This window comes from Pseudorasbora parva, chromosome 2, assembly GCF_024679245.1.
Source record: "Pseudorasbora parva isolate DD20220531a chromosome 2, ASM2467924v1, whole genome shotgun sequence".
Classification (NCBI taxonomy): Eukaryota; Metazoa; Chordata; class Actinopteri; order Cypriniformes; family Gobionidae; genus Pseudorasbora; species Pseudorasbora parva.
In genome coordinates this window covers 62,618,915-62,637,996 of record NC_090173.1, presented here as the reverse complement: position 1 = coordinate 62,637,996, position 19,082 = coordinate 62,618,915, and the positions used below count along the sequence as shown (strand labels likewise).

The following is a 19,082-nucleotide window of genomic DNA, read 5'->3' as shown; positions in this document are numbered from 1 at the left end:
TTTGGACTCGCAACTGAAAAAAATGCATTAACCTATGGACTCTACCTACCAATCTCTTCATTGAAAAACAAGCTCTCTAATTCAGTGTCATTCCACAATTTATACAGACACTTCATATTTATTTATATAATAGATGTTCTGTTGGCTTCTTTGAAGCGATATGACTCATGAGGCCGTACCTGCAAATGGGAAGGATGTTTGCGGCGAGCAGCAGTTGCGCTGATCGGGTGCGACGCCAGCCTTCTGCAACTCCTCGTTAGTATAGTGGACAGTATCTCCGCCTGTCACGCGGAAGACCGGGGTTCGATTCCCCGACGGGGAGGTCTAGTCCTTTACTGCTGCCCAAAGACCCATTCAAAAGTTATTGCTCCAGCTACAAGTGACACAAAGAGCTGGCCAGGGTCCCGGGAGACATTTTTGAGCAAAAGAATTGCGTTGGCCGGGAATCGAACCCGGGTCAACTGCTTGGAAGGCAGCTATGCTCACCACTATACCACCAACGCAGGCATTTTGCTTGATTGCTGAACGCCACCTTACGCGGTCAATGCTCCCAACACATTTTCAGTGACTGTGTGCAGAGGAACTGAAACTCTGTCTGTTTGGACCAGCAACTGAAAAAAATGCATTAACCTATGGACCTGACCTACCAATCTCTTCATTGAAAAACAAGCTCTCTAATTCAGTGACATTCCTCAATTTATACAGACACTTTATATTTAATTATATTTTACATGTTCTGTTGGCTTCTCTTTGCTTCTGTGAAGCGATATGACTCATGAGGCCGTACCTGCAAATGGGAAGCCAGTTTGCGGCGAGCAGCAGTTGGGCTGATCGGGTGCGACGCCAGCATACCACAACTCCTCGTTAGTATAGTGGACAGTATCTCCGCCTGTCACGCGGAAGACCGGGGTTCGATTCCCCGACGGGGAGGTCTAATTCTTTACTGCTGCCCAAAGACCCATTCAAAAGTTATTGCTCCAGCTACAAGTTACACAAAGAGTTGGCCAGGGCCCCGGGAGACATTTTTGAGCAAAAGAATTGCGTTGGCCGGGAATCGAACCCGGGTCAACTGCTTGGAAGGCAGCTATGCTCACCACTATACCACCAACGCAGGCATTTTGCTTGTTTGCTGAACGCCACCTTAGGCGGTCAATGCTCCCAACACATTTTCAGCGACTGTGTCCAGAGGAACTGAAACTCTGTCTGTTTGGACTCGCAACTGAAAAAAATGCATTAACCTATGGACTCTACCTACCAATCTGTTCATTGAAAAACAAGCTCTCTAATTCAGTGACATTCCACAATTTATACAGACACTTCATATTTATTTATATAATAGATGTTCTGTTGGCTTCTTTGAAGCGATATGACTCATGAGGCCGTACCTGCAAATGGGAAGCCTGTTTGCGGCGAGCAGCAGTTGCGCTGATCGGGTGCGACGCCAGCCTTCCGCAACTCCTCGTTAGTATAGTGGACAGTATCTCCGCCTGTCACGCGGAAGACCGGGGTTCGATTCCCCGACGGGGAGGTCTAATTCTTTACTGCTGCCCAAAGACCCATTCAAAAGTTATTGCTCCAGCTACAAGTTACACAAAGAGTTGGCCAGGGCCCGGGGAGACATTTTTGAGCAAAAGAATTGCGTTGGCCGGGAATCGAACCCGGGTCAACTGCTTGGAAGGCAGCTATGCTCACCACTATACCACCAACGCAGGCATTTTGCTTGTTTGCTGAACGCCACCTTAGGCGGTCAATGCTCCCAACACATTTTCAGCGACTGTGTCCAGAGGAACTGAAACTCTGTCTGTTTGGACTCGCAACTGAAAAAAATGCATTAACCTATGGACTCTACCTACCAATCTCTTCATTGAAAAACAAGCTCTCTAATTCAGTGACATTCCACAATTTATACAGACACTTCATATTTATTTATATAATAGATGTTCTGTTGGCTTCTTTGAAGCGATATGACTCATGAGGCCGTACCTGCAAATGGGAAGCCTGTTTGCGGCGAGCAGCAGTTGCGCTGATCGGGTGCGACGCCTCCTTCTGCAACTCCTCGTTAGTATAGTGGACAGTATCTCCGCCTGTCACGCGGAAGACCGGGGTTCGATTCCCCGACGGGGAGGTCTAGTCCTTTACTTCTGCCCAAAGACCCATTCAAAAGTTATTGCTCCATTTACATGTGACACAAAGAGCTGGCCAGGGGCCCCGGGCGACAGTTTTGAGCAAAAGAATTAAGTTGGTCGGGAATCGAACCCGGGTCATCTGCTTGGAAGGCAGCTATGCTCACCACTATACCACCAACGCAGGCATTTTGCTTGTTTGCCCAACGCCACCTTACGCGGTCAATGCTCCCAACACATTATCAGTGACTGTGTGCAGAGGAACTGAAACTCTGTCTGTTTGGACTCGCAACTGAAAAAAATGCATTAACCTATGGACTCTACCTACCAATCTCTTCATTGAAAAACAAGCTCTCTAATTCAGTGACATTCCTCAATTTATACAGACACTTTATATTTAATTATATATTACATGTTCTGTTGGCTTCTCTTTGCTTCTGTGAAGCGATATGACTCATGAGGCCGTACCTGCAAATGGGAAGCCTGTTTGCGGCGAGCAGCAGTTGCGCTGATCGGGTGCGACGCCAGCCTTCCGCAACTCCTCGTTAGTATAGTGGACAGTATCTCCGCCTGTCACGCGGAAGACCGGGGTTCGATTCCCCGACGGGGAGGTCTAATTCTTTACTGCTGCCCAAAGACCCATTCAAAAGTTATTGCTCCAGCTACAAGTTACACAAAGAGTTGGCCAGGGCCCCGGGAGACATTTTTGAGCAAAAGAATTGCGTTGGCCGGGAATCGAACCCGGGTCAACTGCTTGGAAGGCAGCTATGCTCACCACTATACCACCAACGCAGGCATTTTGCTTGTTTGCTGAACGCCACCTTAGGCGGTCAATGCTCCCAACACATTTTCAGCGACTGTGTCCAGAGGAACTGAAACTCTGTCTGTTTGGACTCGCAACTGAAAAAAATGCATTAACCTATGGACTCTACCTACCAATCTGTTCATTGAAAAACAAGCTCTCTAATTCAGTGACATTCCACAATTTATACAGACACTTCATATTTATTTATATAATAGATGTTCTGTTGGCTTCTTTGAAGCGATATGACTCATGAGGCCGTACCTGCAAATGGGAAGCCTGTTTGCGGCGAGCAGCAGTTGCGCTGATCGGGTGCGACGCCAGCCTTCCGCAACTCCTCGTTAGTATAGTGGACAGTATCTCCGCCTGTCACGCGGAAGACCGGGGTTCGATTCCCCGACGGGGAGGTCTAATTCTTTACTGCTGCCCAAAGACCCATTCAAAAGTTATTGCTCCAGCTACAAGTTACACAAAGAGTTGGCCAGGGCCCGGGGAGACATTTTTGAGCAAAAGAATTGCGTTGGCCGGGAATCGAACCCGGGTCAACTGCTTGGAAGGCAGCTATGCTCACCACTATACCACCAACGCAGGCATTTTGCTTGTTTGCTGAACGCCACCTTAGGCGGTCAATGCTCCCAACACATTTTCAGCGACTGTGTCCAGAGGAACTGAAACTCTGTCTGTTTGGACTCGCAACTGAAAAAAATGCATTAACCTATGGACTCTACCTACCAATGTCTTCATTGAAAAACAAGCTCTCTAATTTAGTGACATTCCTCAATTTATACAGACACTTCATATTTATTTATATAATAGATGTTCTGTTGGCTTCTCTGGCTTCTGTGAAGCAATATGACTCATGAGGCCGTACCTGCAAATGGGAAGGCTGTTTGCGGCGAGCAGCAGTTGCGCTGATCGGGTGCGACGCCAGCCTTCCGCAACTCCTCGTTAGTATAGTGGACAGTATATCCGCCTGTCACGTGTTAGACCGGGGTTCGATTCCCCGACGGGGAGGTCTAGTCCTTTACTGCTGCCCAAAGACCCATTCAAAAGTTATTGCTCCATTTACAAGTGACACAAAGAGTTGTCCAGGGGCCCCGGGCGACAGTTTTGAGCAAAAGAATTGCGTTGGCCGGGAATCGAACCCGGGTCATCCGCGCGGGAGCCGAAAATGGTTAAGCTTAACTTCCCTTAACTTTTCCCATTCATTCTCTATGGTAGTGCTTTACACTACCGATGCAATATATGTTTGACCGCAGGTAGATTTCATGGCGCTGTTTCGCCGTTTCCGTGGCGCGGAATTTAAAAGAAGCGCAGTGTCATCTTGTCATCTGTCAATCATTCGCAATGGAGGAGGGGAGACCCGTTTTACGATCGGAGAGATATTTATTTACCGTCAGCAAACTTGTTTTGTGCACCAAATACTGCCTAAGCTACATTCAGACAGATTTTACCTCAGGTGACTACATGTACTTTATTACTTATATATTTCTGCCATTAATTTGCATGTATATTATCGTATTATGTTTAACGTTATATGTAACGTTAGCCTATGTTAATTGTGTTGAATGGTTTGTCTCGTTAGAAAATAGAAAACTAAACTCCTCGACGAAAATAAACCTGTTATTGTATTAGATTATCTTTTTTTGCAAAAGGGATTGTTTTTTCATTGATTTCTTAGTATATAAAAGTATTTTAATTTACAGTGCGGTAACGTTATGATCTAACGTAGTAACTAGTGCTAACGTCACATCATACTGCACGGTTAACATATAAGTTACACTGTTATTTTACCAGCCAAAAGTTTGAGAATGTAAAATGTTTTATGTGTTTAAAGAAGTATCTTCTACACATCATTTATGTTATGAAAATACCACACACAAAAAAAGAACATTTTTGAAATATAAAATGACTTTTATATTTTAATATATATACATTTTGTATTTATTCCTGCGATCAAAGCTGAATTTATCATGATTACTCCAGTCAGTGTCACATGATCCTTCACTAATCATTCTCTGTTGAAAGCAGTTGTGTAAAACATTTTTTTTATGATTCTTTTATGAATAGAAAGTTCAAAAGAACAGTATTTATCTGAAATAAAGCTTTTGTAAGAACTTAAATAATCAGATTTATTTTTTACACAACTGTTTTCAACACTGATAATATTACATATCAGAAGGATTTGTGAAGGATCATGTGACGATGATAGATTCAGCTTTGCATCACAGTAATAAATTGCCTTTTAAAATATATTAAAATAGAAAAAGTTACTTTAAATTGTAAATGTTTTGTATTTTTGTATTATATGTTCTATTTTATCCTTGGTGAACAGAAGAGACTACTGTAAAAATGTATTTTTAAATAATCTTACTATTTTCTAACTTTTGACGGGTATTGAATTTTTAAAAATTTGAATGTAATAAATATAACTCACACATTTATTGCATTTTAATTACAAAAATATGTGTGTGCAATTTAATGGTATAATAAATGAATAACATTTTATTAAGAAATAACTAAACACAAAGAATTTTACAAAATAAATAGATTTATTTTCATTTATGAATTTGTTTTTAGAATAAACTGGTACATTTAAATGTTGCTTTATTTATTAAGAAATAATTCTTAATAATGTATTCAGAATAGAAGTGTATTAATTAATACAGTGTGTTAATGCAACAGACGAATAAACACTAATCAGCTCTTTGTGTACAGCACAGCAAGATGAAGTCGAAAGTGATCTTCCCAGGCAAGATCAAAGTGTGCTTCAGGAAAGGACCAACTGGATATCTGAGACAAGATCCCTCAGATGAAGCCAAGAGGATCAAAGACAACCCCAATCTCCAGGACAAATCAGCCCCTCAAAGGGAAGACAAGGTCAAGGAGAATGCCCGCTCTGTTGTCTTCATGAGAGGAGGAGATGTGTCAGACAGACAGGAGGTGATGGGAGAGTTTGTGCTTCAGTTTGGAAAGTACAAAGGCAAGTCATTCCGGTGGCTGCTAGAGAATGATGTAGGCTATACACTATTCCTGACTAAGACGGTTGAGGAGGAGGAGAGAGCCGGACAGTTTAAACCGGAGGGTCCCAAGAAGGAGAGCCTACTTTCATTCCTTGAGTTCAGTAGAAGCTTCCAGGAAATCGAGGACCTCAAAAAGTATTTAGCTGGAAGATCAGTGGCACCACCTGTGAGGAATGAAGATGATAACGTGGTTGGCTTTGGGGTTAATGCAGAAAGGACTTGGAGGGAGGTTTGGGAGAGCAGAGCAGATGGATATGCTGCATTCATCCTCCAGAAACGGTGTGTTCCAGGCAGCAAAATGTATCGGCTGCAGCAGTACCTCACTCAGAAAAAGACCAAGCTTCAGAGTGTTTCAGTGGAACTTGCAGCATCTGCCTCTCATCCTCCAGGTTTGTTACAGTACAGTTGAGTATATATTAGGTCAAAACTGAAATATGTAAATGTGGGATGACATATGATTTGCTTTTTTGCTTTTTTGCTTTGTTTCACAGAAATGGAGGATGATGAAGAATTGGAGAGAATGATGCTTTCTATATCCCCATCCAAAATCCAAGGCCAATTGAGTAAGAAAATCACTCACACACACAAACACATTCTGCATTTTTACATTTTTAATAAAACATTGTTTAGTATGTTTTTAAAGCTATTTGATTTACGCGCACATATGAAATGTCCTCATAAACCACTTTTATGTTTTTATACCAATGTAATACCCATGTCATTATACAAATTTGTGTCCCCATAAATCACACAAACAAGCGCGCACACACACACATGGTATTTATAATGGTTGCTTTATCAATTTTTTTCTAAATGTATTTTTTTTTTAAATGTACACCCGTTTGAATGTAAACTCAGGGTATTGGTGTAAAATAGCTTAATGCTCAGTCACTTTATTCATTATTCACTGAATAATCTTTGATTTGTTCTTTTTTAATAGACATGGAGGAAGGTGAAGAATCCGGAAGGATGATGCTACCCACATATTCATCGAAACTTCCAGGTCAACTGAGTGAGAACCACATATATGCTTACACACACACACACACACACACACACACACACACACACACACACACACACACACACACACACACACACACACACACACACACACACACTTCAGCCCTCTATCAAACTGGATTTTTTCCCATGAAACATAATTGCATTTTTATCCAGCATTATTCAAGATGGTAAATGTTTGGGATGTTACATTGTTTCTGTGCTGTGCATTCCAGTTTACAATATGAGAGGGGTAGAGAGGGGTATGAGAGTGGTAGAGAGGGGTATGAGAGGGGTATGAAAGGGGTAGAGAGGGGTATGAAAGGGGTAGAGAGGGGTATGAGAGGGGTAGAGAGGGGTAGAGAGGGGTATGAGAGGGGTAGAGAGGGGTATGAAAGGGGTAGAGAGGGGTATGAGAGGGGTAGAGAGGGGTATGAGAGGGGTAGAGAGGGGTATGAGAGGGGTAGAGAGGGGTATGAAAGGGGTAGAGAGGGGTATGAGAGGGGTAGAGAGGGGTGTGAGAGGGGTAGAGAGGGGTGTGAGAGGGGTATGAGAGGGGTAGAGAGGGGTATGAGAGGGGTAGAGAGGGGTATGAGAGGGGTAGAGAGGGGTATGAGAGGGGTAGAGAGGGGTATGAAAGGGGTAGAGAGGGGTATGAAAGGGGTAGAGAGGGGTATGAAAGGGGTAGAGAGGGGTATGAAAGGGGTAGAGAGGGGTATGAGAGGGGTATGAGAGGGGTATGAAAGGGGTAGAGAGGGGTATGAGAGGGGTAGAGAGGGGTAGAGAGGGGTATGAAAGGGGTAGAGAGGGGTATGAGAGGGGTAGAGAGGGGTATGAAAGGGGTAGAGAGGGGTATGAGAGGGGTATGAGAGGGGTAGAGAGGGGTATGAAAGGGGTAGAGAGGGGTATGAGAGGGGTAGAGAGGGGTATGAGAGGGGTAGAGAGGGGTATGAAAGGGGTAGAGAGGGGTATGAGAGGGGTATGAAAGGGGTAGAGAGGGGTATGAGAGGGGTATGAAAGGGTAGAGAGGGGTATGAGAGGGGTATGAGAGGGGTAGAGAGGGGTATGAGAGGGGTATGAAAGGGTAGAGAGGGGTATGAGAGGGGTATGAGAGGGGTATGAAAGGGGTAGAGAGGGGTATGAAAGGGGTAGAGAGGGGTATGAGAGGGGTAGAGATAAATTGTTTCATCAATAGACAGTACTGGTCTTGTGTGTACTGTTTGGTCAATATATTCATATACTTTACTCAAACAATATCTCTGAAAAAAATCAAACCCAGATTATATCATTAGAAAAGTAAATTTTACAAGTGCTTAAGATTGAGAACAGCAGTGTGTAAATGAATCAAACAGAATCAGAATGTATGAACCATACAGTGTCAAAATTGGGTTTCGTTAAATTATTGTTTCATTTTGCAAAAGAACTGAGGTGTTCTGCTACTTGTGTGTGTGGATTGTGTGAGGTGTGTATGGTGTTTTGACAAAACAAGCCTTAAAAAACTAACAGTAAAGGTGTACATATGTAATTTTGTCTGTTTATGTTATTAATGCTTGAAAGTTAAATTATCTTCACTGTGCTTTTAGGTTCAGACATTGTTGGAGTCCCAGTGGTCAAAGGTCTTATTCCTGCTGCATACTAAGGATAATTCTGACATGAATCAGGATTATCTATTCTACATTTATTTTTTGCTGTTTGTTGGTTAGGCCACGTTCAGGCCTGTTCTAATTCTTGTGTTCAATTGTTCTACTAACATTGAAGGCATTTGTATCTCATCGTTGAGGGTAAGTACAGAGTTCTTGTTTTGCATGCTATACTTAAAGGTTTGGTATGTACATGTTCTACAGAGTAAAAGAAACACATGTCCAAAATGCAGAAGTACAGCAAAAGTACAAATATATTTTTAATTTGGACTAGAATGGCGCATCCCATTTGATACATGAAGTTGTAGACTACTCATGCAATGTAGACCCACTAACATACCACACCCCTAATATTAGTAGAGCGCAGGGCACAACCTAACGCTGGGTTAGTTGTAACACATACGTTTTAACACTTTCCACACATGCCAGGATGACGAAACTTAGTGTATTTACTAGTTGCCATATCAACATTATTTAGAGAAAAGCACCAAAATTAAAAAAAATCTTTGGAAGATTTCACTGAACATTTATTTAACTATAGCAAAAGTAAATGTCTTAATTAAATTCATTTTTCATCTCAGTTAATACTCTGAACCCCAAGTGGATTTACACAAACTGAGACAGTCAAAAAGCGTTAGGTTGTGCCCCGCTCTCCCCTAAAAATAGTACTGAAGTCAAGTGTTCTATGGGTTTGCATGTATTTGCATTACTACTTATTAACACATTTACTAAGGGACAGAACTACAGGGTATTAGAATTAAATTAGATTTTTCTGTGTTAGGGAGGCGTAAACCACCAGCAACACCAACAAAACCAGACCGGACTAAAGAATATAGTGCAACTGCCTCTCCACGGCCAGGTTGGTACATGGACGTGTACACATGTCGACTACTGTAAGGATATGCCTGTTTCTGATCAGAGTTATGTTTTTTCCCCAATTCCCTTCACTCCAGTGAGGGTTCCTTTGCCAGTACCTTCAGAGTTGCTTAAACTGGGGTTATCTACAATCAAGACCACAGTACCTTTGAGACCAGGGCAAGAAACCGTGTTCTGTCAATGTAAGGACTTAATGTAACATAATTTTACTTGTAAAACTTTTACTTGTAACATAATTTTATCAAATTTAAAACAGATTTTACATATTTAACAAATGTAATGCTCATCTATGACTAATGTCATCCTTGTCGTCCTGTAGCCCTCCTCCCAGTTACCTCTGCACAGTCTACAGCCTCTACTCCTCCCTCACGTTCCCCTTCAGCTGTTGGCGAGGCTTTCTCTGGACTCCCTGGTGCCTCTACTCCTCCCACAGCACTGCCTGCAGCCTCTGCTGGGTACCCTACTAAGTTGGAGGAGAAGCATGCTGTTCCACCATTGCCAAGCTATGACCAGGATGTGAGCCGACGGCACTGCTCTCACCAGCAGAGAATCTGGATGAAAACTGAAATGGAAGACTTGGGACTGTGGCCAGGATCTAGACCGGTGAGACATCCAATGAACATGATCTCCTTGTGGCGTTACCCACCTCAGCCTGAGCTTATTGATGCTATCTATGAGCTCCCATCACCAAAATACTTTCAACTTCATCCATTCTTCATTTGGAAACCAGAGCACAGCATTATGGAAAGAGTCCGCAACAACTACACTCTGCCATGCCTGTACGGCTGTCCGAATCCCCACGTTGTCTCGTCAGGTGTTGGACGACCCCGTGTCATTATTGGTACGAACAGCCAATACTACATACTTGCCTCTCGCCTCAGCTGTAAAGTTTGTAAAAAGTACTGGTTTGCAGACAAACCCCAATGGATGGACATGCTGCCAAGTCGTTTCTGCAACATTTTGCCAGCTTTTTTAACCCACAAGAAGGCCATATGTAAGACTGTGATGGATGAGTTGCGGCGCACAGCAAAGTCTCCCAACGATATGGCTAATCAGTTGAATGAGGCTCTCCACCTCAGGTATGAGCGTGCACACCTGGCTTACCTGTCCACTGTTAAAAATGTGCTGGATGGAGACAGTGGACTTTATGGTCAGCAGACCATCACAGGAGCACTAAGAGCAACAAACACTCCTGCTCCATTTGGTGGGTATAGTGATGTGGTCGGCTGGTGCGGAGTAACAGTCTCACCCCACTACTTGGTTGACTGCCTCATTCAGGAGTACCATAGGCAAGAGAGCACACTCAATCTGCTCCTCCAAGGCACGTTTGGACAAGTATTAAGGGCTGACCATACCCGCAAGCTGGCCCGGAAGGTTGTGCTTGCATCAGGTACTATGTCATCCTATGCCGTCATGAATGAAAACTGGATGATCTTGTCCTGGGTGATGCTGCAGTCTGAAAGTGACAAATCCCTGCAGCCAATGTATGAGGGGCTGTCTCGTCGCTACATTTTTGCTGGACTGCCAAAAGCCAACTACCAGTGGGTTGACAGGTAAGAACCAGCCATCACATTTTACTTCCCACCTATATTATATGTGTAACATTAACACAATATAGTATAACAAATACATGTATCATATGTATTTTAATGTTTAATATTTTAAATATACTTCTCTTTGTGTTTAAAACAGAGATTGCTGTGCTGCCTTCAGGATCCCAAACCCTGAGCCACAGGAGCACCTCCTTTGGGATTCTTGGTCGACCACTGAGGCTATAGTGACTGTGGCAACCTCTGGGCATATAATCAACACCTGTTCCTCCCGCGCAGAATACAACAGCGACATCAACATCAAGCTGGACTTGTTCCACTGCATGCGGCGATTCTCCAGAGAGTGTGTGTCAGAGCACCATCCACTGCACAGTGCTTTCTGTAAGTTTCTGTCAGCAGCTTTCAGTGTTGTGGACCAGACGGACCTACAGAGACTGAAGCAGGCGTATGTCTTCTGTGGGATAGTGCCTGCAAATCCAACAAAGCAGCACATCAGGGAGCACTGCCGCACCAGGGTCCCACACCCCACAGAGCTGCTGGAGAGAGTGGAGAGCGTTCTGCAAAGATTTTTTTTAGAATGTGATCCTGATGGTGTGCCACTGTTCAAACCATCAATGTTGAAGGTGTGGAGGATTCAGAGAGTCCACATCCTCAGAGGCTGCCTGAGTGACCCAGAGGTTGCAGAGGGGATCCTCTATAGGCATGGTGGAACGGTCCAGCTGAACCATGTGAAGGGAGAGGCAGCAGCTGTACTGGTTTGGATCCCTGTGAGAGGCACCTCTCAGCAGGAGGGGTTCCATTTCCATCAGGCAAGATGGGTCACCGGCACTCAGGTATCCACAGAACTTTTCCAGGCGCAGGGCATGATTGGAGTGGCTCGTTGGAATTTCCAGCGCCTTGTGGACCTGAAGCAGCCTGAAGTGAAGCTGCCTGCAGTTTTTGATCCAGTGCTGATCATGGAACTAAACAAGCTTTCAGACGTGGTGACGGGTCAAGCCAAGTACCCTGCTTTACTTGTCTCACAGACAGACACCAGAGAAAGGTTTGGACTGCAGTATCTGGAGCCTGGTTGTCGTCCTGTACCCCTGGACTGGGACAAGCACAAGTCCCAAAAGGTACATGTTGCAGGGGAGGGAGAGCGTCAGTCCTCAGAGCTGTCTGCACTCAGTGAGAGTTTCCCACCTGATGACCCACCCGAGGAGGTCAGGGAGGAACACTTTGCTCAGGTAAACTTGACTGTTGTATATAGGAATTTCACTGTCAATCTCACTCACTAAAACACAAAATGTAACTATGTAATCACTGATTTTATCCAAAATTAATTACCCTATGCTCCAGGATGACATCTTTGGTGTGGCTCCTCTTGGCTCAAAAACAATGATCCAGCCTGGACAGCCCACCAATGTAAAAGGTAATTTAACTCCCATCCTCATCCCTTTATTATTCCTTATTTATATGAATACTACGGCTATTTGAGAGATAAACGTAAAAATTATTTATTTTCCACTCTCCTTTAGATGAGATAACACCACCACTGCCCTTTACTCCCTCTCCACGTGCTGCTCGCACAGGTTCCATCAAGGCAGGCGGTCTACTTTTTGTCCTGGACCATGTTCGGTGGACACAGCCAATGAGGGATTGCATTGATGGCCTTCTAGTAAAGTACCACGGGCAGAAAGACCTCCTCATCCAGGTGGATGCAGAGTATGCTGCCCTTGTGCAGGCTGCCTCCAGGGATCCCAATAACCTTTTACACCCCACCACAAAACAGCATATCTCCCGTTATGTGAAACACCTGGCCAAGATGACAAACACAAGTTCATCCCTGAACACCAGTCCAGAGAAACTCCTGGAAACCCAGCAGCTGTGGCATCACCTTACAGAAGGCAGTGAAACTGTAAGTGTTCCAGTGTTAACCCTCCAACCTGCCCCAGTGAACCCACCCAGTAATAAGCCCCAGGAGTCCCCGCTAACTAAGGGTGAGATTGAAGAAATGGTGAAAGAGCTTGTGGAGAAGCAGCAGCAAAAGCAACTGCAACAGCAGCCTGCCACAAAGAGGACACGGAACTGTCTTGCTTGTGGGCAGCCAAAGTCACGATACCTTGGTGATGGCTCCTCCATTCATTTCTTCTATCAGTCTGGGACCGTGAAGTACTTTTACTGCTCGACAAAGGTATACCAGCTGTATGCAGCGGAAGGCCTCACCAATCCTCGAATGCCATTTGCTGACTTTGCTGAATTGCCTTTTTTTAACCGAGAGCTAGAGGCCGTAAAGCAGCGTTCTGCAGAGGCAAGACAGGTAATGGAGGAGCGGGGAAAGAGAAAGGCCTTGGAGCAGCACCCCACTGGTCGCCTCTGTAGGTTCTGTCACAAGCCACTCAAACAAGGTCCAGAGAGTCCACACACACATACTGGGTTCCCTGGTGTGGCAGGGAAATATGTCTATTGTCCTGCCAAAGTGTTTTCCCTATATCGGACAGAAGGGATGCCTCACGAGATGACTTGGGGAGAGTTCTGTCAGTCTTCTTTTTATGAGGCTGAAAGGAAGAGATGGGCAGCAGAAAAGGGAAAGTGACTGCCCTCATGTTTCCTGGCTTTGAATATGTACATATTGTAATTGTTGTATTATAAAAATATAACTGTGTATCTTGTTTGTTATGGATGTCTGTTACATGCTGAAACCCCTGGTTTGTTCTTGCCTTATTGTCTTTCTGGGGTTTCTTCTTTCTTTTATTTTAGAATGCCATGTTGGTCCAGGATTGAAGGATTGTAAAATGTAAAAAATTCTGCTTAACTTTTACTGATTCATTTGCCATTTTTGTTTATTTATCAATGAAAATGTGTTTACAATTGTTTCAAAACATTTTCAAAACTCAGATTATTTAGATGATTGAAAGCACTACTTTTAATCTTTTGAAATTGTAAATACTTTGTATCTCACCTGTAAGAAATGTTTGCATATAATATTTATTAAGCATGTTGTTATACTGTTCTTAAATTTTATTAGTTTATTACTTTTGGTACAATCATATTTATAACTGTACTGTATACACGCACATGGGCAGTAGGATCATCTGTGTTCAACTGAAAAGTAGCCTAAGTGGTTTCTTTTTTATTCTTCCATAGACCTTTGTTCAGTTTAAACTGTAACTTGATTTCATAGACTGATTATTTATTTTGGTTATGTTAAGATATTCCCAGTGTTAATTTATTTTTTTATTCAATACAATTGTCTTTTTTCCCACATTATCTACATAGTGCAATTAATATTTACATAATGTTGTGGTAGAATGCATACATTTTGCTTTGTTCTTTTGAATGTTAAACTTATTTATCTTGTGTAAAAAGATACATTTGTAAATATTTGTTTGATCTTGCTTGTGTTTTAAATAGGGCCGGGACTCGATTAAAAAAATTAATCTAATTAATTAGAGGCTTTGTAATTAATTAATCGAAATTAATCGCATTTTAATCGCATATAAATATTTGACCTGAGAACAATGAGAAGTAATTTTTCACATGTATTATTAGTATACCATTGAATAATGACTGAATACATAAGCTTAATCAACAAAATATAGTTTATTTATTTGACCTGAGAACAATGAGAAGTAATTTTTCACATGTATTTTTAGTATACCATTGAATAATGACTGAATACATAAGCTTAATCAACAAAATATAGTTTATTTATTTGACCTGAGAACAATGAGAAGTAATTTTTCACATTTATTTTAGTATACCATTGAATAATGACTGAATACATAAGCTTAATCAACAAAATATAGGTTATTTATTTGACCTGAGAACAATGAGAAGTAATTTTTCACATGTATTTTTAGTATACCATTGAATAATGACTGAATACATAAGCTTAATCAACAAAATATAGGTTATTTATTTCAGTCCAGCAGACCAGCGCAATGTTTGCCATTAAGTTTAGCAAAAGCATACTTGTGATATTTGAGGCTCGATGTGCTGCGGTGATACGCAAATTCCTTGTTGTATAGCTTGCACACAACCCTGCTCTTGACGACGCTTCCATCCTTTCGTTCTTTCGTTTTTTAAAACAAAATTTCCCATCCACGGGGCCAAGCAAAGCGGTCTCATCAGCTTCTTCGTTCATGTTCGCTCATGCCCTGCGTCTCAATCAGCTCCCTAGTTCCCTAGTCAGGGCACTGATCAGGACATAAGTCAATGGGCTGACTCCCTGATCAGTGCCCTGACTACTGAACTAGGGAGCTGATTGAGACGCACCCATGTTGTTGTCTTGACTCCGGAGCGCTAGTTGGTGTTCCAGTATAATCGGTCCGTCGAAACTGATTTATTGAAAAACGTTCCGCGGTGCAAAAATAAATGCGGTTAATTTTTTTGCGTAATTAATTAACGCGTTAAAGTCACGTAATTAATTAATCTTAATTAACGCGTTAAAGTCCCGGCCCTAGTTTTAAACATTCTGATATTTGCAATATTTTCAGTACTTGCTATAACATGTTTATTATTATATTTTTATTATAGAAAAAAATGTTCAATTCACGTTCTCTTTTAGCAATTCATTTTACTCGTTCTAAATGTTGACAATGTCTGTTTAATATGCTGTGATATATATTTATCCTCTATTATCCTAGTATTAATATATAATAAACTAAATATATATAAAAAGAATGTTGTGTGGTGTTTTCATTTTAAATATAAATATTTAAATATGTGAAACATTAATTACCAATGGCTATGTAATTTTGGACACCTTAGAGAAAACTCTTAGGAAATGACTTATATTTGTAAATCTTAGTTTAATATGATTTACGATATTTTAGGGACATTAAAAAGAAATGTAAAAACAATCACATAATAAAAAAATATACTACTATAACACAACTCCATATTTGTATATTAATCATTTTAAATAGTTTTATATTTTCAAATAATGATACACATCGTACACAAAGACATCTGTTATAGCTTCTTATTTTTGTATCTATCTTAAAAACAATTAGACTATAAATAATGTTACTATAATTGTTAATATTACACTATAGAAACAATTATAGTAATGCACTTAGTAAATTTAATTTAAACTACATATCAGTTGTGCATTCTTTAGCAATTTTTAAATAATGTATAAAATGTATATACTATATATACTATAGTATAAATTTTGTTCACACTTCACACAAAATATATTTATTGTGTGAAGTGTGTGAAATATTTTGTAGGGTGTCTTCATTTTAATTAATCATATTTTAATTATTAAAATATTAACGACAACACCTGAACTATTATAGATGTTAGTAACTAAAACTTATGCAGACCTTACACAAGAATGATAACTGTTCAGTACTTGATTATGTATGTTTATCATACGCTACGCGAATCTATATGAACAGTAACTTTAAATACATGTAATGTTATTTGTGGTCGAGGCGGGATTCGAACCTCCAATTTTATGCACTATTTTTGGCCCGCCTCTCTGGATTTTCCTCGCTTTCTATTGGCTAGCAGCGCTCTACACCTACGCGCGACTGGCCGTCGCGTGGAAGGCAGCTATGCTCACCACTATACCACCAACGCAGGCATTTTGCTTGTTTGCTGAACGCCACCTTAGGCGGTCAATGCTCCCAACACATTTTCAGCGACTGTGTGCAGAGGAACTGAAACTCTGTCTGTTTGGACTCGCAACTGAAAAAAATGCATTAACCTATGGACTCTACCTACCAATCTCTTCATTGAAAAACAAGCTCTCTAATTCAGTGACATTCCACAATTTATACAGACACTTCATATTTATTTATATAATAGATGTTCTGTTGGCTTCTTTGAAGCGATATGACTCATGAGGCCGTACCTGCAAATGGGAAGGATGTTTGCGACGAGCAGCAGTTGCGCTGATAGGGTGCGACGCCAGCCTTCTGCAACTCCTCGTTAGTGTAGTGGACAGTATCTCCGCCTGTCACGCGGAAGACCAGGGTTCGATTCCCCGACGGGGAGGTCTAGTCCTTTACTGCTGCCCAATGACCCATTCAAAAGTTATTGCTCCATTTACAAGTGACACAAAGAGCTGGCCAGGGGCCCCGGGCGACAGTTTTGAGCAAAAGAATTGCGTTGGCCGGGAATCGAACCCGGGTCAACTTCTTGGAAGGCAGCCATGCTCACCACTATACCACCAACGCAGGCGTTTTGCTTGTTTGCTGAACGCCACCTTACGCGGTCAATGCTCCCAACACATTATCAGTGACTGTGTGCAGAGGAACTGAAACTCTGTCTGTTTGGACCAGCAACTGAAAAAAATGCATTAACCTATGGACCTGACCTACCAATCTCTTCATTGAAAAACAAGCTCTCTAATACAGTGACATTCCTCAATTTATACAGACACTTTATATTTATTTATATTTTACATGTTCTGTTGGCTTCTCTTTGCTTCTGTGAAGCTATATGACTCATGAGGCCGTACCTGCAAATGGGAAGCCTGTTTGCGGCGAGCAGCAGTTGCGCTGATCGGGTGCGACGCCAGCCTTCCGCAACTCTTCGTTAGTATAGTGGACAGTATCTCCGCCTGTCACGCATAAGACTGGGGTTCGATTCCCCGACGGGGAGGTCTAATTCTTTACTGCTGCCCAAAGACCCATTCAAAAGTTATTGCTCCAGCTACAAGTGACACAAAGAGCTGGCCAGGGTCCCGGGAGACATTTTTGAGCAAAAGAATTGCGTTGGCCGGGAATCGAACCCGGGTCAACTGCTTGGAAGGCAGCTATGCTCACCACTATACCACCAACGCAGGCATTTTGCTTGTTTGCTCAACGCCACCTTACGCGGTCAATGCTCCCAACACATTATCAGTGACTGTGTGCAGAGGAACTGAAACTCTGTCTGTTTGGACCAGCAACTGAAAAAAATGCATTAACCTATGGACCTGACCTACCAATCTCTTCATTGAAAAACAAGCTCTCTAATTCAGTGACATTCCTCAATTTATACAGACACTTTATATTTATTTATATTTTACATGTTCTGTTGGCTTCTTTGAAGCGATATGACTCATGAGGCCGTACCTGCAAATGGGAAGCCTGTTTGCGGCGAGCAGCAGTTGCGCTGATCGGGTGCGACGCCAGCCTTCTGCAACTCCTCGTTAATGTAGTGGACAGTATCTCCGCCTGTCACGCGGAAGACCGGGGTTCGATTCCCCGACGGGGAGGTCTAGTCCTTTACTGCTGCCCAATGACCCATTCAAAAGTTATTGCTCCATTTACAAGTGACACAAAGAGCTGGCCAGGGGCCCCGGGCGACAGTTTTGAGCAAAAGAATTGCGTTGGCCGGGAATCGAACCCGGGTCAACTGCTTGGAAGGCAGCCATGCTCACCACTATACCACCAACGCAGGGATTTTGCTTGTTTGCTGAACGCCACCTTAGGCGGTCAATGCTCCCAACACATTTTCAGCGACTGTGTGCAGAGGAACTGAAACTCTGTCTGTTTGGACTCGCAACTGAAAAAAATGCATTAACCTATGGACTCTACCTACCAATCTCTTCATTGAAAAACAAGCTCTCTAATTCAGTGTCATTCCACAATTTATACAGACACTTCATATTTATTTATATAATAGATGTTCTGTTGGCTTCTTTGAAGCGATATGACTCATGAGGCCGTACCTGCAAATGGGAAGGATGTTTGCGGCGAGCAGCAGTTGCGCTGATCGGGTGCGACGCCAGCCTTCTGCAACTCCTCGTTAGTATAGTGGACAGTATCTCCGCCTGTCACGCGGAAGACCGGGGTTCGATTCCCCGACGGGGAGGTCTAGTCCTTTACTGCTGCCCAAAGACCCATTCAAAAGTTATTGCTCCAGCTACAAGTGACACAAAGAGCTGGCCAGGGTCCCGGGAGACATTTTTGAGCAAAAGAATTGCGTTGGCCGGGAATCGAACCCGGGTCAACTGCTTGGAAAGCAGCTATGCTCACCACTATACCACCAACGCAGGCATTTTGCTTGATTGCTGAACGCCACCTTACGCGGTCAATGCTCCCAACACATTTTCAGTGACTGTGTGCAGAGGAACTGAAACTCTG

General features: G+C 42.5%; 1 protein-coding gene and 14 non-coding genes across 15 annotated transcripts; 8 read left to right on the top strand and 7 right to left on the bottom strand.

The window, feature by feature from the left end:
- The first annotated feature begins 250 nt into the window (after window positions 1-250).
- Window positions 251-322, top strand: trnad-guc (transfer RNA aspartic acid (anticodon GUC)). Its single transcript has one exon. It is a non-coding gene; the product is annotated as a tRNA-Asp (tRNA).
- Window positions 323-431: 109 nt separating this feature from the next.
- Window positions 432-503, bottom strand: trnag-ucc (transfer RNA glycine (anticodon UCC)). The gene has a single exon. It is a non-coding gene; the product is annotated as a tRNA-Gly (tRNA).
- A 355-nt stretch (window positions 504-858) lies between these two features.
- Window positions 859-930, top strand: trnad-guc (transfer RNA aspartic acid (anticodon GUC)). The gene has a single exon. It is a non-coding gene; the product is annotated as a tRNA-Asp (tRNA).
- A 109-nt stretch (window positions 931-1,039) lies between these two features.
- On the bottom strand, window positions 1,040-1,111 carry trnag-ucc (transfer RNA glycine (anticodon UCC)). The gene has a single exon. It is a non-coding gene; the product is annotated as a tRNA-Gly (tRNA).
- Window positions 1,112-1,456: 345 nt separating this feature from the next.
- On the top strand, window positions 1,457-1,528 carry trnad-guc (transfer RNA aspartic acid (anticodon GUC)). The gene has a single exon. It is a non-coding gene; the product is annotated as a tRNA-Asp (tRNA).
- Window positions 1,529-1,637: 109 nt separating this feature from the next.
- On the bottom strand, window positions 1,638-1,709 carry trnag-ucc (transfer RNA glycine (anticodon UCC)). Its single transcript has one exon. It is a non-coding gene; the product is annotated as a tRNA-Gly (tRNA).
- Window positions 1,710-2,053: 344 nt separating this feature from the next.
- trnad-guc (transfer RNA aspartic acid (anticodon GUC)) lies at window positions 2,054-2,125 on the top strand. Its single transcript has one exon. It is a non-coding gene; the product is annotated as a tRNA-Asp (tRNA).
- A 537-nt stretch (window positions 2,126-2,662) lies between these two features.
- On the top strand, window positions 2,663-2,734 carry trnad-guc (transfer RNA aspartic acid (anticodon GUC)). The gene has a single exon. It is a non-coding gene; the product is annotated as a tRNA-Asp (tRNA).
- A 109-nt stretch (window positions 2,735-2,843) lies between these two features.
- trnag-ucc (transfer RNA glycine (anticodon UCC)) lies at window positions 2,844-2,915 on the bottom strand. The gene has a single exon. It is a non-coding gene; the product is annotated as a tRNA-Gly (tRNA).
- A 345-nt stretch (window positions 2,916-3,260) lies between these two features.
- Window positions 3,261-3,332, top strand: trnad-guc (transfer RNA aspartic acid (anticodon GUC)). The gene has a single exon. It is a non-coding gene; the product is annotated as a tRNA-Asp (tRNA).
- Window positions 3,333-3,441: 109 nt separating this feature from the next.
- Window positions 3,442-3,513, bottom strand: trnag-ucc (transfer RNA glycine (anticodon UCC)). Its single transcript has one exon. It is a non-coding gene; the product is annotated as a tRNA-Gly (tRNA).
- A 5,978-nt stretch (window positions 3,514-9,491) lies between these two features.
- Window positions 9,492-13,591, top strand: LOC137049588 (uncharacterized). Its single transcript, XM_067428145.1, has 5 exons — window positions 9,492-9,648; window positions 9,786-11,019; window positions 11,159-12,242; window positions 12,355-12,427; window positions 12,534-13,591. Exons 1-5 carry the CDS (start codon window positions 9,492-9,494, stop codon window positions 13,589-13,591), a joined length of 3,606 nt encoding a protein of 1,201 aa, XP_067284246.1.
- A 4,131-nt stretch (window positions 13,592-17,722) lies between these two features.
- On the bottom strand, window positions 17,723-17,794 carry trnag-ucc (transfer RNA glycine (anticodon UCC)). The gene has a single exon. It is a non-coding gene; the product is annotated as a tRNA-Gly (tRNA).
- Window positions 17,795-18,321: 527 nt separating this feature from the next.
- trnag-ucc (transfer RNA glycine (anticodon UCC)) lies at window positions 18,322-18,393 on the bottom strand. The gene has a single exon. It is a non-coding gene; the product is annotated as a tRNA-Gly (tRNA).
- Window positions 18,394-18,738: 345 nt separating this feature from the next.
- trnad-guc (transfer RNA aspartic acid (anticodon GUC)) lies at window positions 18,739-18,810 on the top strand. Its single transcript has one exon. It is a non-coding gene; the product is annotated as a tRNA-Asp (tRNA).
- The last annotated feature ends 272 nt before the right edge of the window (window positions 18,811-19,082 follow it).